At 40.7% G+C, this 24,692-nt stretch overlaps 1 protein-coding gene across 1 annotated transcript in view; it reads left to right on the top strand.

Annotated features, from left to right (window-relative positions):
* Positions 1 to 24,692, top strand: part of SLF1 (SMC5-SMC6 complex localization factor 1) — a gene marked incomplete at its 3' end in the record, with an annotated part of 43,194 nt that overhangs the window by 425 nt on the left and 18,077 nt on the right. The window contains exons 2-11 of the mRNA XM_084277925.1: positions 60 to 173; positions 336 to 411; positions 2,826 to 3,069; positions 5,217 to 5,379; positions 12,824 to 12,955; positions 14,370 to 14,423; positions 20,663 to 20,815; positions 21,423 to 21,589; positions 22,626 to 22,763; positions 23,460 to 23,625. Of these exons, the coding sequence (XP_084134051.1) occupies positions 60 to 173; positions 336 to 411; positions 2,826 to 3,069; positions 5,217 to 5,379; positions 12,824 to 12,955; positions 14,370 to 14,423; positions 20,663 to 20,815; positions 21,423 to 21,589; positions 22,626 to 22,763; positions 23,460 to 23,625 (1,407 nt within the window). The remainder of the gene's footprint in view (positions 1 to 59; positions 174 to 335; positions 412 to 2,825; positions 3,070 to 5,216; positions 5,380 to 12,823; positions 12,956 to 14,369; positions 14,424 to 20,662; positions 20,816 to 21,422; positions 21,590 to 22,625; positions 22,764 to 23,459; positions 23,626 to 24,692) is intronic.

Raw genomic sequence — 24,692 nt, 5'->3', positions numbered from 1 at the left:
CCCTGGGTGTGTATTTCGCCTGGTAACCTTCTCTCTTCGTTTGTTTCCCTTCTTAACAGGCGGCGAGTGGGGCACAGAAACGGATCATTCAATTAACTGGATTTAGAAAGCAAGAGAAGAAGGAGCTGCTGGAATGGCTGGGCAGAATGGACTGTGTTTTTTTAGATAACAAGGTATTGTTGAGTAAAGTACCGGACTGGTTTAGGCAGAAGGAAGATGCCAGTCCTTAAAGTATAAGGGCTGCCTGGGGCTTTAGAGCTGTGTGTGAACAGCAGAGGAATTGAAACTTGTTTCCAGCCATACAAGTTGTGTTGTCTTGTTTTTTGTTTTACTAGACATACAGAAATTGTACACATCTTATAGCAAAAAAGCTGTGCAAGAGCGAAAAGTTCTTAGCTGCCTGTGCTGCTGGTAAGTAAAAGGGTTGCTCTCTGTAGACTCATAGCATAGGGCTGGAAAGGAGCCTCAGAATGTTTCTGTCTGCCTCTTAATTTTGTGAATGAACAGTCTTACAAACCCTCACTCTCCTCCTTCCATTAGCCTTGATTATTTTGCGTAGTAGTAAGTTCAAGTCCCCATTTGCTTCTTTCTGCTTTGGAATTTTTCCTGAATGATATTCCTGCCATCTTCCTTTATGCATTTGTTCCCCAACAGAAAGTTTTGCTATATGCTAGTTAGGTCGTATCCAGATGATATGGGCGCTCAAAAATGGACTGCTTGAAAGGCAGAGAGAATATGGACACCTCTAGTCAGCATGGGTGTTTGACACCCAAATTCACACGCAGCATTCACTGGTAGAGGTCACTGCCTGTAAGTTCCTGTTTGTGCAGCCAGAGAAAATTCCAGGCTGACGGAAGCCTTTGGGTTTTCCTCTTGCTTTTCTTTGACCTGATGTTGACATCCCATACAGAAGCAACTAGAATGCTTTTAGAATGAGAATTCTGTATTCTGAGATTTTCTTATAGAGGGGTTACCTGGAAGGATTTTATGATGAGTATGGAAAATCTTGGGGAGTTTAGGAGCTTTGACAATACCACTCTGTTAACTGGTTAAATCTGATCTTTATTTTTCCTTACCTCAGATCACACAAAAATGTTAAATTTAAGAGATAACAGACAGAAACAATTAACTCTACATATTTGGGTTTAGGGATGCAAGTAAAGTTCTTGATTTCATATTTTACCTACATGGCATATTAGCAGGCATTGTTAAATTTAAGGGGTAACAGACAGAAACAGCTAACTATATCTTGGGGTTTAAAGATACAAGTGAAGTTCTTGATTTCATATTTTACCTATGTGCCATATTAGCAGGCATTTTCAGTCCTCTATTGCTGCTAGAATTTAGTGGTGTGTGAATACATGTATGGATGGTTCCTTATACTGATGTTAAACTATGATTGCACTCTAATAAAGAAAGAAATAGACCCAAAGTATTCATGGGAGACACACTATTAAAATGCAGATAGATTTGTGGCATAGCACTCCATTTAAATTATTGTAAACCTTCGAGTTAATGTTTTCTTGTTTCTCAGGATTTAAAAAGTCTGGAGATGTTTTCTTGAACTGAGTGGAAAGGGTACACGTACTGCCTGTGTGGCAGTGCAAAACTGTCACACTTCTGTACTTCAAAAATCTTCCCCAATCCCAATTTTTAATCCTGGAAGAGTTGCTGGTTTTGCATAGTTTCTGCTCTTGGCATTGATGGCAGAGAGAGTGTGTTTGTTCCTACTGCAGTTTTCCCCAAGCAAATGTAAAAGGCCGCGTCTAAACCCATTTAGAACTGCCTAGAGGTGAACAGGAGTGCTAATGAGGATGCCAGTCTTCATGGACTTCCTAGCTGACCGAAGTTTTGAGGTGGAAACTTTGAAATGGCAGTGATTTTAACATCCAGGTTGTGCACAGCATACCTTTTCCAGTCGTAAGTCTACTGGTACCTATGCTAGGTTATGTAGAAGTACCATCTGTGCTCCTGCACTGAGACATTTTGCCAGTCAACCCTGCTGTTCTGTGAAACCAATTAGGTTCACACAATTCAACTCAATTTCTCTTACAGTATCTTCTGTAGGTAGTGTTTCAATACAGGAGCAGGGTACTAACCACGGCTCTTGACCTGAACCTGTAAGAAGAGAGAGAGAGACAGAGAAAAAGGGGAAGATCATTACATACAGTATCAAAAGCGTACATGCGGAAGATGAAAGCGGAGAGGCGGAGGAGGTGGAGCCAAGGGATGAGAGAAAAGGATGTGAAAAGAAGAAAGGGGAAAGACAAAAGTCTAAACCCGTATCCCCCTAATATTGGTATTCACTGCACTCACAGTGCAAGTAATGTTAAGACAGTATAAAAGAAGCAGCTTACGTGCTACAAACCTCTGTTCCTCTTGTTTAATTTGTGGTGGTAAAACATTTCTTCATTTTATTGCGTTTTAGTACGTTGGTAAAATGATGTGTCAAATGATATTAAAAACAAAGAGTTAAGCAAGGTTCAGTGGGAGTCTGGGGAACGGAATCTGGGAGGCTGAAAAACTCCCATTTCCAGATCTTTGAGGAGATAGGCAAGTGTTTTGTCTAGGGAGGTTAAAAAGGTACTTCATCGTTAAAATAAAACGATCCATTTTCAGTGGCATTGTGAGATATCTTGATTCTGAAGTGTGAAGAGGGAGAGAAGTCTTGTAGTAGGAAGAAGTTTTTAAAATGGTACTTGTAATTCCAGCTTTTATTTGCACAAGAAAGGTTGAAGTTAATTTTATGTTAGATCTTCAGTTGATTGCCATTTGTCTGCACAGAAAAAAAATCTTTTGTGGTTGACAGTTCATTTGCTTTTTAGGAAAGTGGATACTAACTAAGGAGTACATAATTAATAGTGTCGAAAGTGGCAGATGGCTTGATGAAACAACGTACGAATGGGGATATGAGATTGAAAAAGACACCCATTATTCACCTCAAATGCAATCTGCACCTAAAAGATGGCGCGAGGAACTGACACGCTCTAGTGCTCCAGGGGCCTTCCACAGATGGAAAGTTGTCCTCCCTGTTAAGGAAGGTGATAAACGAATGGCGTCTATTGTAAGGTAGGAGGATATGTCTTAAAGCTTAAATAATGAGTGGTGGAACACTTAATCTATGGGTGAATATGTTTTTATTCTTCTGTCCCAGTTAATTTGGTCCATTAAAACCTCCAGCTCTTCAAATTCTGAATTGTTTTCATTAATATCCTGCTCTGCTCTTATAATAAAAAGACCTTAAATCTGGTATTGCTGCTTTTCTTTCTTTCTTTCTTTTAGTATAGTGTCAAAATAACACACATTTGCATATGTTTGCATCTTAAGTAAGCAAGTTACATGGGCTTACATCTTTTATGAGTAATCATCTGATTTGTGTGGATGTTACATTCAAATAGTAGCTGCTGCAGGATACGTTATTTCACTCGTGTGGGTGACCTGAGCCATCTCTGAAATGTGTGTTAGTGATCCAGGACACCCTGTGACTGACCTACACAGGTTTATGTGTCACATCTATGCAACAGTTCTTGTAGTTCTGAGGACGTAATTGGAACTGTAACAGATGTTTCTGATTTGATGTAAGTACAGATGTTTCAGAAGTATACAAAAAAAACCAGAAAGGGAAAACAACTCACCTGCAAGAGTTCTGGGATGACTTTTTTTCCCGTACTCTTCCTGCACATTTTGATTCCATGGTTTATATCCTACATTGAATCACACATAGAGCATGTTAATTAATGTTTGTTTCTGGTACAGTAAAAAGAAACATCCTCTGACACTTCTAGAGCTTTATGCTCACTTCTGGTGCAGATTCTGCCTGCCTCTCCTCCTCTGTTGAAATCCCAGTTAGGAATATTTCTCAGGTCTGGGTGTGCCACAGATGCACAGACATGAAGGGAAGTACAGTTTGGTGGGTCACTGCCCAGGGCTGCGTGCTGCATGGCAGAACACCTCTCAGCAGTACATAAAGACAGTAAGGTACTGCTGAGGTTACTACCTTCTGAATTTGCGACTGAAGACATTGTAAGGGTGCTGTTTCCTTGGTCATGTGTAAGAGTTTACTGTCTGCTGTCACACAGGAGAGTGAACTCATCCTGCTGCACTTGTGAAAAGCGCTGTTTCTTTTTCCTAAAAACCACTTATGTGGATACTTATGATAAAACTGTTGAAACACTATCTTGTACAGCTCTCCAATAGAAATAACCTTTAACAGCACCTACATCAGCAAGACAGGAGAACAGGCAGTTTTATGTAAGGAATCTCTTCTTCCAGCCTATTAACAGTACATCAACATGGGGATCCCTTTACTCAGCCAGAAAACACTGAAAGGTAGATGTTTTTTCTTTCCAGCAAGTACTGTTTTCAGTTCCAAAAGCCACTGTAGCTTTGGGGAAATACTGATTTTCCTCTAACATTTACAACTCTACCTTTTTTTTTCCCCCTTCCTGTGCTTTTCCTGCTTTTATTTCTTTGCTGTTGTGGATGGGTGGGTGAGATCAGCATAATTTTGTTTTTTCATATTTGGATTATGAAAAAAAAAACCCAACACCCAACCATGTATATCTATTTATATCCAACCCCAACTATATATATCCAGCACGTCAGAACTTATTTCTTCCACCACCTTTTTATTTTCTTACCCTTTTCTAAAAGGTAGGAATAGATGCAACAGTACAACTCCAAAAATTGGCCTTGGGGAACCTCTTATGTGCAATAGTGCATCTGACAGATGCATCTGTCTTCTGTGTATGATACTGGACAGCACTAAATGATGTAAATGATTCCAAAACCAAAAGTGTATTTGCATTATGTTCAGTTCAGAAAAGTGGTGAACTGCTTCAACATTTGCTCATAAACCACTTTATTGTAAAAAATAATTGTCACTGTGAGGGACTGCAATGTATTCTAGCTGCTGTCATCAAACTTGATCTCTGAAAAAAGTGTGTGGGCCAAGTTTTCCATCAGGTATGTAGGTGGTGTACATTGATTTACATTAATAGTGCTAAATCGTGGAAAAAAAGATGTTAAGTGGGTTCTTTACTTTTCTGAAGCCTATCAAGCACACTTTTATCCTGATGAAAGTTGGGTTATTTCATGCATCTAGCACACTTACTCTCTTACACTTGTATGCTTGCAGTTTGTAAAGGATCACAGTGTAGGTTTAGGCAGTACTAATATAATGCAGTACATACATCTTTCCAAATGTGTTTGTTTAGAGTTCTTCAAGCTGGAAAGGCAACCATATGTTCATCTCAAAAGGCAGAATGCGATATAACCCATATATTCATCAGAAATAACTTTTTTCCTATGGAAAACAAAAGATGTCTCTCTGAAGCTCGATACTACCCTTTGCAATATCTAGGAGACTACCTTTTTGAGGTAAGTAAATTTTTAAAAGTATCTAAAATTAATTTTTCATTGTCATTGTTAGCAATTTGTCAGGTTTTTTGATTACTGTGGGTGTGGCATTAATAATAGAGGGCACTCTGATCAGCCTGAATGTCTTGTAATTTGATTAAAGGTAGTGTTCTGATTCCAGGACTGCTTATCAAAGAGAAGAGAAGGCTCTTGAATGTATATGGAGGGGGAGAGTGCAAAGAGGACAGAGCCAAGCAGTTTGCAGTGGTGCTGTTCTGACAGGATGAGGCAGTGGGCATGAACTGAAGCACAGGAATTTCAGTCTGAAAGTCAGAAAATGTTTTTGGGTTTTTGTGTTGCGCTGGGTTTTTTGTTTTTACTGTAGAGGTGATGGAGCACTGGAACAGGTTGCACAAAATGTCCATGAAGTCTCCTTCCTTGGTGATATAAAAAGCTCTCCAGGCATGGTCCTGGCAACTGGCTCTAAGTTGCCTGCCTTGGGCCAGGGTTTTGGACCAGAGGAGTTAAAGAAATCCCTTCTAACTCCAACTAAGTATTTCTTCTTCCTCTTCATGTTCTTCTTTGGCTCCTGCTTCATGCTGTGATTACAGGAAAAATTAATTAAATTAAAATTCAGTGTGAAGTTCCAGTGTAGATGTCCATCAACTAAATATTCACAAAATAGCAAGAAAAAATATTTTTCATTGATAATCTCTTTATTTTGTTGTGGATTTCAAATGTGTCTATCTATCTGACAGTTTATGTATGTGAATCTCTATGTTAATGAGTTTGGCACACACCATTAAGCTGTACAGTTCATGCTTCAAAATCAATGCAATCACTTCTTTGGTCAACTGACATAAATTCTGCCTTTTCTCCTAATGTTATGTTAGGTTATTTTGTTAGGATTCAAATCCTTCACTCAAAATCAGTTTGCTTGCATCCATGAAGGACTGCTAGAAACTGGTGGTTGCAGCATGAATTTTGTATGGGAATCATATACTAGGCTGAGGAAATTAATTTAGACTATTTCTGTGCTAGGATTCTAATATAAGTTAGTCACCAAAACTGTATTCAGTTTTTAATCAGTGCACTGAGCTTGATGCTACAAGAAGTATTATTTCCTAAAATAGGAAATTGTAGCAGTATGAGCTGTATGAGCTGCTATCTGGGCATGCCTTTAACTCTGTTACTGTAGAAAGGTCATTCCATACTTGTAAGGAAAACTAAATTAAATTAATTTGAACTAAAGGGTTCTGTAAGCAACCAGCAACCTTGTGAGAACAGATTAGCATGCTGAGAGGACTTGTTAAGAATGTCTCGTATACCAACATTTTATATCCTTCAGTGCTGCTCCATTTGTAGAACTCATCCTTGGAGTCAGAAGAGATGTAATTCTCTGCATTTCAGAAAACATGGGTCCTCACAGCTCAAATCACGAGATGCTCACTGGTGAAGAACTAGATTCAGCATGGTCTCTTTGCATCTTAGAAAAATCTGTTGCTATTCACAGCCACTTCTTTCTCTTCTGCTAGTCAGTTGTTGAGAATGCAAGCTCTGTGTTTCTTGGTTTGTAGAAGAGGATTCTTGTCGTGGTTTCACCCCAGCTGAGAGCCGAGATCCATGCAGCTGCCTGCTCTTTAAAGGAAAAGAGGAGAGGGAGAAATGTGTGTGTGGGGGTGAGGGAAGGGAAGGGAAAAAGTAGGGGCAAATAACAACCCAAAACCGAGAAACTTCAGTTCCAATCACTTCTGAAGCGGCTCGAACCCCTTCATAGGCGGCCAGTATTTCCTTTTCTGTTGGAGTATAATTGGCCTCAGAGCCTTTGTAGGCCCGACTCCAAAACCCCAGCGGTCGACCTCGAGTCTCCCCTTGTGCTTTCTGCCAGAGACTCCAGGTAGGGCCATTCTCCCCAGCTGCAGTGTAAAGCACATTTTTAACATCTGTCCCTGTCCGGACAGGCCCAAGGGCCACTGCATGGACTATCTTGTGTTTGATCTGCTCAAAGGCCTGCTGCTGCTCAGGGCCCCACTGGAAATCATTCTTCTTCCCAGTTACGTGGTAAAGTGGGCTCACAATGAGACTGCAGTTTGGGACATGCATTCGCCAAAAACCCATAAACACAAGCTTTCTTAGGTGTTCCTTTTTGTTGCTTGGTGGAGACATAGCTGCTATTTTATTGACAATGTCCATTGGGATCTGACGCCGTCCATCCTGCCATTTTATTCCTAAAAACTGGATTTCTTGTGTAGGCCCATTGACTTTACTTTGTTTTATAGCAAATCCAGCTTCTAAAAGGATTTGAATTATCCTTTTTCCTTTCTCAAATACTTCCTCTGCTGTATTGCCCCATACTATGATGTCATCAATATACTGCAGGTGCTCTGGGGCTTCACCCTTTTCCAGTGTAGTCTGGATTAGTCCGTGGCAGATGGTGGGGCTGTGTTTCCACCCCTGGGGCAGACGATTCCACGTGTATTGGATGCCCCTCCAGGTGAAAGCAAACTGTGGCCTGCACTCTGGTGCCAGTGGTATTGAAAAGAAAGCATTTGCAATGTCAATTGTGGCGTACCACTTGGCTGCCTTTGATTCCAGTTCATACTGCAGTTCCAGCATGTCCGGTACAGCAGCACTCATACCTGGAGTGACTTCATTTAGGCCACGATAATCCGCTGTCAGCCTCCACTCTCCATCGGACTTCCACACTGGCCATATGGGACTGTTAAAGGGTGAGCGGGTTCGGCTGATCACTCCCTGACTCTCCAGCTGACGAATCAGCTTATGGATGGGGATCAGGGAGTCTCGGTCAGTGCGGTATTGTCTCCTGTGCACTGTTGTTGTAGCAATTGGCACTTGCTGTTCTTCGACCTTCAACAACCCCACAATAGAAGGATCCTCTGAGAGTCCAGGCAAGGCACACAATTGTTCAGTTTCTTCTGTCTCCAAAGCAGCTATTCCAAAAGCCCACCGGTACCCTTTTGGGTCTTTAAAATACCCTCTACGGAGATAATCCATACCTAAAATGCCAGTCAAATGGGGTGTTTCTCCCAGTTCTTCCCAGTTAGGCTCACCTCAGCCTCTAACACAGTCAATTGTTGGGATCCCCCTGTCACTCCAGAAATGCTGACAGGTTCTCTCCCAACATGATTCGATGGCATTAGCGTACACTGGGCACCAGTATCCACCAGAGCCTTGTACTCTTGTGGGTCTGACGTGCCAGGCCATCGGATCCACACAGTCCAATAAACACGGTTATCCCTCTCCTCCACCTGGCTGGATGCAGGGCCCCTCTGTTGTTGCTGATTGTATTGGCTGTTCACTGGTGCAGCGTTCTTCCTGGCAGAATCGCGTTGTGCGATTCTTTTACCTCGCAGCTCATTTACTCGTGCTTGAAGGGCTGAGGTGGGCTGCATACCCCACTTCATCATGTCCTCACGCAGGTAAAACCACAGCATGTCTCATGGTGTGTACCTTCTGTATCCTCCCTTCTGGGACGATGGACGCTTTCTCCCAGTAGCTGGAACATTACTCCATACGGGTTGGGAGTTGCACACATTGTTGTCAAGCCGTTTGACCAGTTTCTCTACTGCTGCAATCACAGAGAGGGAAACATTGTCCTGATAATTCTGGAGTCAGCAGGACACGTCATACACGATTGGTGGATCTGCATCATCCCAGTCCATTGATGCCAGTGCATTGGTGTGCCCTGCTGGTGCACTTCGTACAACCTTACACCACATATCTGGGGTGCATAGGACCTCATCAGGATCAGAGGGAAGCTGTGAGTTGTCCAGATCATAATAAATTATCTCCCATACAGCTAATTCTCTCAGGTGCTGGACAGCTGTCTCTATGCTGTTACACTTGGGTGACTGACATGTAATATATTCCTTTATGGGATACCTTTCCTGCACACTTGACAGTAGTTGCCTCCAGAGGCTGAGGATTTCTGGCCTTTTCCCAATTGCCATGTCAATGCCTCCTTCCCTAGCTAGGGATCCCAACTGCTTGGCCTCCCTGCCATCTAATTCCGGACTATTGGCCCCGTGATCCCAGCATCGGAGCAGCCAAGTGATGATGTGCTCACCTGGGCGGCGGCTGAAATCTTTTCGAACCTCATGCAGGTCGCTCAGGGCCAGGGATTGTGTGACAACAACCGCTGGTTGTGCCTCATCCTGACATGCTCGAGATGGCCCCGATTCATCATCATCGTCATCATCCTTCACTACACAAACTGATTTCTTTGTGTGTTTCCTCTTTTGTACGGCAGCAACAGACACTGGTGTGGGTTGGTTTTCTGGATCATCGTCAGTGTCCGCTGTAGGGATTGCAGTAGCTGCAGCGTCGGTTGGAAAGGTTGCAATATCACAGAATCACAACTTTGGAAGAGACCTTTGAAGATCATCAAGTCCAACCATTCCCATCCTATGCTAAACCAGATCCCTAAGTACCTCATCAACCCTTTTTTTGAACACATCCAGGGAAGGTGACCTCCCTAGACCTACTGGCCACATTTCCAGCCACATTTACCGTCACAGGTGTTGCAGTAGCCACAGTGCTAGTCATGGGAGTTGCAGTAGCCTCAGTGCTAGTCACAGTGGTTGCAATAGCTGCAGGGCCAATAGGGGTTGCAGCAGCTACGGTCTCTGCTGGTCTCTTTTCTTTCCTTTCCCTCTGACAGTGCTGCCTGCTATGAAGCAGTGTTTGGTAATAGTGGCCAGGGCCCAGCACAGTGCAGTAAGGTGTGCATCTCTGGGAAACCTACAGCAATTTCTTTTCAGATATGCAGTCACTTTATCAGGGTCCTGTAGCTGTTCAGGGGTGCAGTTCCAAACCATCGGGCGTGAGAAAAAGTGCCTAGGTACTTGCCCATACTCTGCCACATGCCCTGCCACTCGTGATTATCCAGCTTCAGAGAAAGCTCTTGAGTGGTATTCATAAACCTGTGCTTAATATATAACAAAAACTGAACCATGTTCACCAAACCTACCAACAGCAAAATGCTAGTTTGAATATCCCAGGGATATTGAAGATTTTCAAAAACTGTTCCCAGAGCTGTTGTATTTAGCCCAAAGGAAAAGAACGCAGTGTAGTTATTTCTTTCTGTACTCCCACCATACCAGCTGCTGTTATTAACCCCTCCCTGTCCAAAGAATAGACTGGGCAACAAAATCTCATACAAGTCCCAGCACAAGCTCATGGTCATCAATATTATTGTATCATAGACTGATATCATAAAATACACTAAAATGAAGTACGGGAACAAAAACAGGAGTCGCAGCCCCGAGATGGTAAAAAATCCTGCCAGGATTGCACACAGCATACAGTGGTTTTGCTGCCACATCTGTGACCACAGCCTCGTGAATAAATACCAGAGTATTGTGACCAGAGACTGCTTAAACAACTAGTGCTTATCACAACTTTGTCTTAATTACAATCAGGTCAGGGTCAGATCTACCTTTATCCCAACCTTTTGTGTCCCACCTTGGGTGCCAAAATAGACTGTGGTGGATTCACCCCAGCTGAGAGCTGAGATCCATGCAGCTGCCTGCTCTTTAAAGGAAAAGAGGAGAGGGAGAGGTGGGGGTGGAGTGGTGGTGGGGGAAGGGAAGGGAAAAGGAAGGGGCAAATAACAACCCAAAACCAAGAAACCAAAAACTCATGGGTTGGGATAAGGATAGTTTACTAGAATAGCAGAAAGATAAAATATAACAATGCTAACAGGCTGTACGCTCCAGTGAGAAACTGCACTGTGTATCACCAGTCTCATATAGTTTGCTATAAAGTCCTGTTGTTATATCTATTTTTCTGCTATCCCAGTAAACTCCTTATTCCAACCAGCCAGGTTTTGGTTCCTTGGGTTTTCTTCTCCCTCCCTTTCCCTCTCCCTCTTAAAGAACAAGCAGCTGTATGGTGCCTGGCTCTCAGTGGGGGCAAAACCACAACATCTTTCTATTTAAATATCTGTCCTTAAAATCTCAACCTTGTAACTCCATTGTTGAAATACTCTGGGACATTGTCATTAATGACTGGATCCTTCAAGGTGTCAAATCTATTGGTGGAAGATATTAATGCATGTGCTTAGGGAGCAAGTCTCAGAGACTTAAATGCTTTGTTGGATGCGTGCTGGAATTCATAGCTTTGCCCAGGTGGTACTATAAATTGTTTGAATTGAAGTATTTTTGTAAGTATGTTGAAAATACTGTGAGGAAGGTGCTATAAGAAGACCAGTTGATGCATTAGAGTTCAATTATTGCTGACTCATCAAACGTATTTGGAGCTCTTAAGTTACCAAAAGTACTTAAAGCTACTCTGTAATGTGCAACAAACTCTGTCTTAGTTTAGAAATGTAGTTACAGACGTGCCAAATACTTTTGGTTTGAATTGTACATTTAAGGGAAATCTGAAAACAGGTGAAATGTGCAATGTTTGATACTTTATCTTAAAAGCTTAGGAGTATGAACAGTTCCTGCCTTCCATCTTATCACTGCACGTGCTAGTGTAGCCTTATTTTTGCCTACTCTTGCTTCCCATGTTTCCCATACTTGATCCACCCACCAGATTTTGGTGTTTAAATCAGAAGTAAATCTACCCCAAGGCTTCTACACCTGCTCTCCCCAGAAATGGCTGTGGGTACTGTGTCCAGGAGGATTAAGATCACTTCACCTGTGTCTGCATTCTTAACTTGTGACACCACAGGAGAAAGCCTTTTTTGTGGTTACATGTGTGTTTGCCTAAAACAAATAGGTTGGTTTATTTTTGGTCTGTATATGTTTGGTGAGTAGCATGAATTGAAACTCTTCTTGAAACGTGTTGCTCTCAGGTCCTGAAATAACTTCTAATTTTCAGTTGCAGTTATTTTTACAAACAAAAATTACCTAGTAGCTGTGCTGGGACTCTTTTCAGAATGAGTTGGAAACCAGTTTGAGAAGTGCTTGGTTGTTCTCTGTGATGGAGAAAGAGCTGGAAATAATGGGTGGACATAGTGAATAAAATGCTGAAAAATAACAAGCTTCTGGTAGGCAAGAGCTTGCTTATAGGCAAGAACTGAAAAAAGATTTCATTGTAGCAATCCTTATAAAATAAATTCATGGTCATAGTCAAATTGGTGTACTTTTTTTGACTAGTTGAAAAGGTGTGGACTTTAGTTTTAGTTTTTGAAAAGTCCAAGTTGAGAATAGATGATGGAAACATGGCTTTTGTTAGAGCCGCAGGGGTTGCATCAGAGTTGAGGAAGGTTGATTATGGGGAGGTTTACATTTGTATGCTGTAGCATCCTGCAGCATCAGTGGTTTGTTTCCAAACCACTAGTTGTTTATCTGGCACATGATGTAGAACACTTACATGGCCATGCATGTGCACAGAAGGGTTTACAATAGAATATATAGAAACACTGAGTGTATAAAAGCTGTTTTAGAGCATTAGCTTTAAAACTTAAAAAGTGCTGTTTTTTTTTCCTCTGCAGAGTGCAATAGAAAATACTGAAGATGTCCAAATTAACTGTTTCCTACCTGCAGAAGAAACTGACCAAATCATGTCTAACATGCAGCTTGCTGAAATGAAAAAAGCTATTATAAAACACATGTATTTTGCTGTGGTAAGTAGCAGCAGGTTCATGCTTAATGCAAAATGTGTATCATTAAACTTACCTTTCATTACAGGACTGAGCTAGGAAGGAGATCCTTCAAAACAGTACTAATGCCTTTTAATGTGTATAGTTTAATAATTGTTTACTATTAGCTAAAATATAATTTAGTAGTGGTAATTGGTGGACATGGGTGTGTGTCAGACATGGCAGACTACTTGAAATCTTGGCATAATTCACGAGATAACTAGTAGCTAATGCTGAACAAAATGGCATTGGATTGCAGCCTTTTTGTAACTTCCCTGTCTAGCTGAATTGCACAATCACATTTTTAAAACTATTCATATCTCAGAGCACGTATTTTGTTGATTCATATAAATGTTTTAATATTACAAGTAAAAAAAAATAGAGCTAAATGCATTAATTTGTTTTAATGTTGTCACATCAAATCCTGATAAATATACCACATTAGAAATTAAAACCCATTATTTCATATCTAGGAAAAAAAAGGTAATTACTCTGAGTTGGGATATATTTTCTGTAAGTTACACATAAGTGATGCACAAGTGGTGTGTGTTTTTGTAGGAGCTTGCTTACATAAAACACTATCACTTTGAAACTGCAAAATCAGGTCTTTGTACATTAATATAGGTTCTTAGTAGCAAAAGAATTAGGATTTTTAAGTCCTTGATGTACACAATGTTTAAACACAAGAGAAACAAATAGAAAACTCATGCTGCTTAAATCCCTTCAACTTCAAATGCTACATCTTTTATCAGTGTTTTTTTATCAAGACTATACCCTCCAGACCTCTAAAAAATGAATGTCTTTGACTTTTCATGTATACTGCACACAAGCACACTTCTTACCAGGTTATCTTTCCCTCAAACTAATATGTAGCTATGTGCAGAGGGAGTAATGATAATCTTGAAGACAATCTGTCCTAAAAGGCTTTTTGGTAACATGTATTAGTAAGATACTTTAACACTAGGTCATTATTAAATACAGCAGTAGTAGCAATACATTTTTGCACCTACTGTGCCATATCTTCACATCATAGGTAACTTGAAAGAGTAATCCTGAGTTTGCATTTTGGCATAGAAAAGCTGACACCAATGTTTCTTTAATCTGGCTAAGTGGACCAAATCTAGAAAAAATTGTCCTTTACATAGCAACCACATAAACAAGAAACAGAGAGCAACAGAAAAAAATGTGTAGGAAAATTGACTATTATTTTGTTTTTGGGTCACTAATCCTCTATTTCATAATGATGCCATCCAAATATCAAAAAGTTAAATAAATTGCTATGGTCAGTGTTTTCCTTGAACTGTTTAACAAAACTTTACATTTTGTGGGGTTTATACAGTATTTATTGAATATGTTCATTAGTATCCAGCAAGCAGGTTGACTTTATCCTGTTTTACAGGCTGCTAAGCAGAAGTTTGCTCCAAAAGACGAGCTGAATAGATGCATTCCAGAGGTAAGGCTTCTCACAAAGAGGGCATGTTGCATATATGGAGTTCTATTATAAAGACAGGCATGCATGCTTTTGTTGTGAAATTAAGATATCAAGGAAACATTTAAAACTATTAATGTTATCCCAAAACCTATTAAAGTTACTAAGGGATTAAAGAGTACTGGAGTATTCCTGAATTTTGTTTGTTCCTGCAATGCTTTCATTACTGTCCCCTGTATTAGCAAAAAAAATCTCTTTAATCCTACTGGTTAGCAGGAGTTCACCTGTTAAGAAAAGGAGAAGGAGCAAAGATGTTCTAATGTGGTTTAGAACATCTTAAATTATTGAAGCACTGTATTTTTGCAGGAGAAATATGGAGAAAGTATATGCAACTTGCTGCAGTGCTCGTATGTTTTTGCTAGTAGGGGCAGATTTTACCTAAAGGTTGTGTCAGTGTACAAAGAAAACATTGTTCTACTTACATTACGAGCCTTAAAGATAGTTGTGCAGGTTTCAGGGTGTACTGAAGCACAAATTGCAGGTAGAATGCATTGTTTTCCAGTCTTGTGTTCCAAATTACTTGGACTTAATTTATTTTCTTTGTACTATTTAGTTTAATTTCATAAAACCATAGAATGCTTTGGGTTGGAAGGGACCTCAAAAATCACCTAGTTCTAACCCCCTGCTATGGGCAGGGACACCCTCACCAGACCAGGTGGCCCAAAGCCCCATCCAACCCAGCCTTGAACCCCTCCAAGGATCCAGGGGCTTCCACAGCCTCTCTGGGCACCCTGTGCCAGGGCCTCACCCCCCTCAGAGTGAAGAATTCCTTCCCAACATCTAAGCTAACCCTGCCCTCTGTCAGCTCGAAGCCATCGCCCCGAGTCCTGTCCCTGTCCTCCCTGGTGACCAGCCCCTCTCCCACATTCCTGTAGGACCCTTTAAGTGTTGGTAGGCTGCAATTAGGTCTCCTTGGAGCCTTCTCCTCTCCAGGCTGAACAATTCCAGCTCTCCCAGCCTGGCTTCACAGGAGAGGTGCTCCAGCCCCCGGGGTCATCTCTGAGGCCTCCTCTGGACTCACTCCAACATCTCCATGTCTTTTCTGTTCTGGAAACCCCAGAGCCGGACACAGCACTGCAGAGGGGTCTCATGAGACCGGAGCAGAGGGGCAGAATCCCCTCGCTCGACCTGCTGGTCCTGCTGTTCTTGTTGCAGCCCTGGACATGGGAAGCCTTTAACTTTTTCCTTTTTCTATATATAATATGAAGAATAAATCTTTAAGAAACACTGAAGCATTTGCTCTTAGTACTTAAAAAGCATTATACATAGTAGGTTTGATCTACTCTATAGAGTAACTCGTGTTATTTAAAAGTTAAAATAGGAAACACTTAAAGGGTATCTATTAGCTTCCTGTATTTTTCAGTAGCTGAAGATTTGGTACCTTTATGAGCCATACTAAATATAAATGAGGTCCCAGTCTGACAAAATGAGTTCTCAGCCTTCACCAAAAATCTCCCCTTACCTGATTTCTTTCTATTGACACAGTAAGAGAGGGGGGAGAATAAATATCTTTAATACTTGAGCAGAAAAATGCCTTTGGCATTGTCCAGCAGTACCATTAAATAGACAAAACGCTGTGTGCTTTTCTGTTACTGAACAGATTAGCACTGAAGCTTAAATGTTGATGTTTAGTTCATTGAGTTTATGGAAAAGAAGCCTTTTGCTTTGGTACCACATGTAAGATGAAATTGTTATTCTCTGCTCTTCATGTAATTTTTTTGTTTGGGAGTTTTAAGCTTAATTCTAATACTTCTGTTATGTGTGACCTGCCATGGTCTTTCATTGCTTTGTGGAGTATCTGTTGCTAGCTATTGCATCTGATATCAGACTTTTATAGACAGCATATTTTATAGCTTTTAAAACCAGCTCCAATCAACATTTCCAATAACACTAGTGAAGCAAAATGAAAGCTATGAACAAAACAGATTAGGACTATGTACTCTGTTCAGTCATCTCAGTTTACATCTGCTAGGAAGGCTTTATTCAGCAAGTGTTCTGATTTCTATAATTTTCCCTAAAATATCTATTTCTGTTCTCAGCTTCCTCTTCCACACTACACAATATAAAACAGAACTTACTGTCTTGTCTGTGGACCTTCATTGTTTTATTTGTTTCTGCTCAGAGTTCTAATTGTACCTGCAGTGCTTCACAAGAAACTGCTGGTTCCTCGTATGTGAGCCAGTGCAGCTTTGTACAGCTTATAGAATATTTCTCCTGAAACTGAAAAATGTTCATCACCTTGGTTTCCTGTCGTCCTTCCTTACCCCTTACAAATAATCTGAAAACTGGTTCTTCACTTCCTTGTTATCTTGAATGTAATGGAGAAGGCCTTACACTCCCCAAACAGATTTGTGTCAGTTTACTTTCCAAACAATGCACCGTGTCCCTGTTTCCTCTAGTGTCAGAATTTTCAAGAGATAAAAGTTCAAATCACAATATAGGGACCCTGCTTTGGCAGGGGGGTGGACTCAATGATCTCTGGAGGTCCCTTCCAACCCCTACAACTCTGTGGAGCTGTGAGATATAAAGATGGATGCTGGTGCGATCACTAGAGGAGGGCCAGTAGTGACATCCTTGTTTTTGCACATCTTAAATCCAGTCACCAGAGAAGTTGTTCTTTGACTGCCACTAAACACTTTGAGGTTGTTCTTTAGATGTGCTGCTTGCACAAGTGTGAATGTAACCATTACTTCCTAAGGAAACAAAGTGAGAATTTTAATAGTGCATGTATGAATGAGGAAATGGAAATAAATGTGAGTTGCAAATGCCAGATGTGCAAAGGCTTAATTAAAAGAAACTTGGCTAGAGAAGCTGCTTTACTTATTGTTAACATTGACAAAGGCAGACATAAAGAATCTAAGAAATGGAGTATTTCCAGAACACATAAGTATACAGTGCTAAGGTGAAGCTCCTTCACTGAAAGCTGTGTTTCAACTATTAATTATAATTTTTCAGAAAGTGGGGTTTTTTTCAGGTTTGACCTGAGCTCTTAAAGATTGTAGTTTATTACTGAAATATTTTTCAAAACTTACCTTGCCAATAGCATTGTAGCCCATCCACCTCATAACCACAATTGTACTCAAAGTCTGTGTTAATGTAAGTTATAAGCTATTTTTAAAACAACTGGTAGGATGTCTTGAGTAGCTATATCTAACATACATTAGGAGCCAGTTTTTTGGCAGAGATCATAACGTCTACAAGTTGTGAAGGACTAAAGTAATAACAAATTTATGTACTGCTTAAATTCCCAGCAGTCCCATCTGTGATCTCCCTTGGCTCCTTTTCTCAGTTTCACTCCCTATCCCAGTTTCTTTGAGTTTCCCAAAGCATCAGGCAGCGCGGTTAATCAAAATACCAGTATGGCTGTCAGTGGTATGTGCATCCTAGCTCTAACTTGGGACTGGGCTAGAGGAGTGGTGTAAATAGCAATGTAGTTCAGAGTTTAGTAAACTCAAAGGGAAGCAGAAGACCTATAAACTGTGGAAACAGGGTCTGGGATCATGGGATGAATATAAGGATGTTGCCAGGGCCTGCAGGGATGCAACTAGGAGGGCTAAAGCCTGCTTAGAAATTAAGCTGGCAAGGGACATAAAAGATAATAAAAAGAGTTTTTTCAGGTATGTGAATAGTAAAAGGATAACCAGGGATAATGTAGGTCCCTTGTTAAATGAGGCGGGTATCTTGGTAATGGGAGATGATGAGAAGGTGGAGATACTGAATGCCTTCTTTGCCTCGGTCTTTACTCCGAAGGCTTCTCGGGACCCACAGATACCAGACGAAAGTAGCAGTGGTTGGGGAATGAACGGCTCACCTCTAGTTGAGGTAGGGGTAGTCCAGGAGCGACTCAAAGGATTGGATGCACACAAATCCATGGGTCCAGATGGGATACACCCACGTGTGCTGAGAGAACTGGCGGAGGTGATTGCGGAGCCACTCTCTATCATCTTCAATAGGTCCTGGACTACAGGAGAAGTGCCTGAAGATTGGAGAATAGCCAATGTCACTCCAGTCTTTAAAAAAGGCAAGAAGGAGGATCCCAGTAACTACAGGCCAGTCAGCCTCACTTCTGTCCCTGGAAAGGTGATGGAACAGTTTGTTTTGGATGCCATCTCCAAACAACTGGAAGAGAAGAAGGTTATGAGGAGTAGTCAGCATGGATTCACCAAGGGGAAATCGTGCTCGACCAATCTCATAGCCTTCTATGATGTCATCACCAACTGGGTGGACGGAGGGAGAGCAGTGGATGTCGTCTACCTTGACTTTAGCAAAGCTTTCGATACTGTCTCCCACGACATCCTGATAGAGAAGCTGAGGGAACAAGGGTTAGATGAGTGGACAGTGAGGTGGGTCGAGAACTGGCTGTCGGACCGGGCTCAGAGGGTCGTGATCAGTGGAGTAGAATCTGAATGGAGGCCTGTGACTAGCGGTGTTCCCCAGGGCTCGGTGTTGGGTCCAGTCCTGTTTAATATCTTCATTGACGATCTTGATGAGGGTATAGCATCCACCCTCAGCAAGTACACTGATGATACAAAGCTGGGAGGATTGGCTGACACGCAGGAACACTGCGCTGCCATCCAGCGAGACCTTGACAGGCTGGAGAGCTGGGCTGGGAGAAACCAGATGAGGTTCAACAAGAGCAAGTGTAAAGTCTTGCACCTGGGGAGGAACAACCGACTGTATCAGTACAGGCTGGGGGATGACCTGCTGGAAAGGAGCTCTGTGGAGAAGGACCTGGGGGTCCTGGTTGATGACAGGTTGGCTATGAGCCAGCAGTGCGCACTGGTGGCGAAGAGAGCCAATGGGATCCTGGGATGCATCAGGAAGAGTATGTCCAGCAGGTCGAAGGAAGTGATGCTCCCCCTCTACTCTGCGTTGGTCAGGCCCCACCTGGAGTACTGTGTCCAGTTCTGGGCTCCATGGTATAAAAAAGACAGGGATCTCCTGGAGAGAGTCCAGAGAAGGGCCACGAAGATGATTAAGGGCCTGGAACATCTCCCATATGAGGAAAGGCTGAGTAAGCTGGGTCTGTTCAGCCTGGAGAAAAGAAGGCTTAGGGGAGACCTAATTAGTGTTTATAAATATCTTAGACTTGGGACGCAGGGGGATTTGGCCAGCCCCTTTTCAGTGGTCTGTGGGGACAGGACCAGGGGCAATGGCTGTAAGCTGGAGCATAGGAAGTTCCGCACCAACATGCGGAAGAACTTTTTCCCAGTGAGGGTGACGGAGCAGTGGAATGGGCTGCCCAGGGAGGTGGTTGAGTCTCCTTCTCTGGAGATATTCAAGTCTCGTCTGGATGCCTATCTGTGTAATATGAGATAGGGAGCCTGCTTTGGCAGGGGGGTTGGACCCGATGATCTCTTGAGGTCCCTTCCAACCCCTAAGATTCTGTGATTCTGTGATTCTGTGATCTTCTATACCTCTTTTGTGTCATTAATCTGGAATAAAAGTTTGGGAAGCTAAACCAGACAATAACAGGGAAATTGTGGGGCAGATACAGCATTTCATGAAAGCCATTAGATCCTTTTGGGTCCTCTGAAAGCTTCCAAATGTAAGTGTTTTGCTGTCATGAGTGGCAGAGAGTAAGAAGGAAGCCCTGTGCCATTAAGAAGATCTTCAGAGCGTTGAAATCCACTGGGATCAATACCTGTGCCATCTGTAGCATTAGCTGCTTCTCTGACATGCTAGATGGGAATAGGAGAACTGAGGAGATAAGAGTTCCATGGTTTATGGTTTTATAATGTGTACTCGTAAATGATGTATTTCACGATTTTACATTTTTCTCTAATTTTTTTAAGCTGTTCAGTAGTACAGATTATCTTACTGCTCCAGTCATGTAGTGTGAGTACTCTGCACTTTAGGAAATATTAACACTCCTTTACGTACCTTTCTGGAATAAATTACAGGCAAGTTATTGAGTGTGTGAATTGTAATTTGTTTTCTAAAAGGGCCGATGCATTCATATCTTCTTGTAGGTTTTAGAAGGTGCTTCTCTTACTACCTTTTCAATGGAAGCCAAGTTCAGTAAGAGTGAAGGCCTTTCAGGATGGCAGCAGCTTATTGGATCAGGCAATAAATAATACTTCTAGTTCAATTTATAATCTTCTCCACCTTGTATTACATTGCCAACATTCTACTTAGAGATTTCCTGTTACATTTCTTTAATTAAACAGTTCTTTTGCTTAACAAAGATATCTCATCCCTAGGTTGAAAAAGCTGATGGGTCCACATGGCGTTTACTGGAAGGATTAGCAGAAGAGTGTTTCTTTTCTGATGTAATCACAAAACTTGCTGCTGCTGAGAAGTACTTAACACCTCCCGTGCAACTACTTCATTCTGTTACAGAATATGTCCTGTCGGTGAGAGATGAAAGCTAAAAGTATTACCAATGTTAAAGCAAGAAATGGAATGATTATGACCTTCACTGCTGTCATTGCATTTGGTGCTTTTAGTGATGTGTTCACCCTCCATTTTGTGTTCATCAATGTGTTTTTGCTAAAAATGGAATAATGTAATACTTTGTTGGAATAAGGATTGGGTTTTTTTTTTAAAGTTGTTATTTATTTACAAGCCATATGGATGTAGAGCTCTAAATATGGAGGAATTGTCCCAGATTTCTTTTGCTACTGCTTTTAGAAACAGCACCTCTGTGACTTTTTGTTTTTAAACCTCGTAGGTCGCAGGTATAGAGCTCAGTTGAGAGGAAGGCTTGTTCTAAGCAGTGGTATGTTCAGCTGGGATACCACACTAGAGCAAGATCTCCCTTTTTCTTCCCTCCCCTCCCCCCCTCCCCCCCTTTTTTTTTCTTTGCTAAACTAAATATTGCTGCTTGCAGTTATGCATTAAATAACTTCACTGATTAATTTTGGTCACTTAGGGTTGTAAGGAATACAGAAAATGTATGAACTGATGGTTGTGGATCTTTGGTCTGTATGGAGCCAATATTAGTTTCTCATTTTATTACAGGAAAATACTGATGCAGTGGTTTTTGCTAAATTTCAAGATATTTTGTATGTTGTTCTCCAATGTGATCCTCCTTGGAAGTCCCCATCTATGGTAGATTACTACTTGGATCTTTTTCAGTGCCCTACCTGTAAGAAAGGCACATGGTCCTTTATAGAGATGATTCTAAGGTAAGAAAGTTTAATGATGTGTGGGATGCAATAGCTGTTACGCTATTCATACTCAGAGTGGGGAGAAGAGTTGGAATTCTGTTGTACCAAAGTCACAGTTTCACTAGAGCAAGTTAACTGCATGTGAAGGTCTAGAATTGTGACAGAGATTTGGACCATTCACTTTATTTTGCAGTCAGCATTTGCTCACAGGCAGAGGGGTGTTTTTGGGTGGGAAAAATGAATGTTTTGTTATCCTCCTCCCTTTTCTTAGAAAATTAAGCTTTCTATTAGTTAAAATACTCTGGTTAGTGTGGCTCCTTAAATTTTAAATGTTTGGCTACAGCTGAGTTAGAGATAAGTCTGTGATTGTACATCTGTAGTCTTGAAGAGCCTTGAATCGCTGTACTGGAATCACTGTAATTGATATTTAATACTTTTTGTTATGAACAAGTCACATGCAATGGAAGAGAATTTGTCATTTAGTTATTTTATCTTTTACTTCTTACTAGCAGGATGTGACTAAAAAATGATTGCATACCTGGTGGGTGGGGTTTTTTGTATAGTCTTTCCAATACTCAAAATTCTAGCCAAAAAAAAAGTGTGGTTTTAACTTCAAACTTGTCCCCATGATGTTAGACAGCAGTTAGGCTTGATCACAAATTTTAGTCCTGTCAAATGGTATGTGTGAACTCTTTTATCTGAAATGAGGTTTATAGGCTTTAATATTAGAAGACTTCCTTGCAAATGGGAGGGTTTTTAAGAAGTTCTGTTAAATTCAGCAACCATACAGTAGCTTGAGTAGAGACAGAAAAATTAAGTACAGTTAAACAATTCAGTTTACAAAATCTTAATATACAACACAAAGCCCCAGCTGCAAATAATATTTTGGTGGGGAGCTTTAAATCCAGAAAGTTGTGCTTCAAAATGATGAATACTGCTGGGGAGAAAGGTATTTCCTTGTCAAAACTGTGAAAAGTCAAAGCTGACTCTTTTGCTCATAGATCAGACTATGATTTCTGTCATACAAATGGATTTTTTGGTGTTTATTTTTCAGGTCTTGCCTTTATTGCAAACCCATTTGTCATGCAATCCCAGTTTCAGGGAGAGAAGATGAACAGAGGCTAGTTCACAAAGCACTATTGAAGTTTTTCCTTGATTTAGTAAAAGCTGAGGTAGAGTTTCTGACAAAAAGGTGAGGTTTATAGGATAATACTTTCTTATTACTTTTTTACAATGTCACATGTATTTCTGTATATACAGCAGGTTGTAGACTGATTTTTGTATAAAATACTGCTCTACAGAGATGCAGTTGTTTAGCATTTCCTTTTACATTTCCCAAATCCTTTATTATTATTGTAATTTATATTGGAGATTTTCCTGATTGTGTTTTAAGGTCTCTAACTTTTCACAGCCTATTATTTTACTAAATTACATGGTTCATTAAGCATTTAATTTTGCTCATAAAGTTGTATTTTTAGCTTTGCAATGCTTCAGTATTCATTCCTTAGGTTAGACAAGCAGCATTTTCAATTTTTTTCTTTTTTGTTTTTTTTTAAATTTGGTTAACTGCTATCTTTTGCTAGGGAGACAATTATCTTAGTTTATGACGTATAGAAAATGTCTTGGTTTTGCTCTGCCTTTGTTAAGGCAGCCTTATCTTTCTGTAATGTCAGCATGACATTAGAATTCCTTCAGTCTGGCTGTGTCATCATTATTTTACTTATTATTCATCAGAAATTGTGTCTGATCATTCCATGCTTAAAAATTGCCAAACCTTTGTGCATTTTGACAGAAGACGAGGTTTCTGTCTGGTAGCTATAGTAATCAAAGTGGCATGAAGATTTAGTTCTTTTACTTTCTCTTTTTTGGGTTTTTTTCCTTTTTACAGTTTGGTTGAAGGGGCAAGTTCACAGCACCAGCGAGTCGTGCCACAGACAGTTCTTCTGAAGACCTTTTGGCTGGGAAGTGAAACCTCAGTGCTTTTTACCAAACACGTAAATATTCTAGCAGATTGGGTCATACTTTCCCAGAGAGAATTGAAGAGGAAAAATGATGTGAGTATGAATTTTATACTTAAAATAGTGTAGACCGACATATTTTTTTTTTAAAGGCATTCCTTTGTTCGTTCCTTTGTGAGGAATTATATGTAAGTATCACAGCTGCTTGTTATAGCTGCCTTTTGTTGTGAAGCATGCTGGTTTTTGCTCCACTAAAGGAAATGAATTGATCCATAAGATTCTCATATTGATCTGCAGAGAAGAAACGAGTCATGAGTAGCTTGTTGGCTACGTTCAGATGTTCACATGCCCTTACCAGCAGGTATTACTGTAGTCATTAGGGACACCAGCTTAACACATCCTGTCAAACAATAAGGTGTAACGAAAGAGGTGATTATCTTATTTGACAGTGGTTGTATTCAGGACATGTTGGAAGGAGAAAGCTAACAAAACTAATAGTTTTTTGCAGGTTTTCAACAGATATGCATTATTTTATTTTAATAAATGCCCCAGTTTTCTTCCCAAGTCATTTCATTTAGTATCTTCCCTAGGTCTTTTCATAAAAATGGAATTGAAGGCAACTTAATTGCTGTTCTGTGACCCGATGACCAGCAGGACATTGACCTGAAAGATACTGAGTGTCCTCTGTATCACCTCTTTCTTTTCAGAAGGTAGAGGCCTTGTAAAACATCTTTGACTTCCAGATTCTCACATAAAATACAAACTTACTGCTGTCTCTGCGTTCTCTTTTAAATTATTGTGAAAGCACAGCATAAATAGGTACTTCATTCACTTTTTCAATACAATAACAGAACAACAATAGAAAATGAAGTATTCCAGAGAAAAAAGCACTTTTGGTATAATACCTAGTAGTTCTTCATGATGTTAAGAAAGCAGAAAGATTAAACATAATGAGAGCTTCACTCATCTTACCTAGCCAGACCTCCTACCTTTTTTGAGGGCTATCAAAGCAAGACATTCTGATACAGTGCTGCCTTTTATCCTTGGTCAAGATATTAAAAAGAGTGCCTAAAATTAGGCTTCTATACCCATATTTGTATTTAAACAACCTACCTTTTCAAAGCCACCGAGCACCAAGCAGGCTTGCATTCAGTTGGTGTCAG

Source organism: Gallinula chloropus (assembly GCF_964237585.1).
Source record: "Gallinula chloropus genome assembly, chromosome: Z".
Lineage (NCBI taxonomy): Eukaryota > Metazoa > Chordata > Aves > Gruiformes > Rallidae > Gallinula > Gallinula chloropus.
The sequence above is the reverse complement of the archived record's forward strand: the minus strand, read 5'-3'. Positions and strand labels throughout refer to the sequence as shown.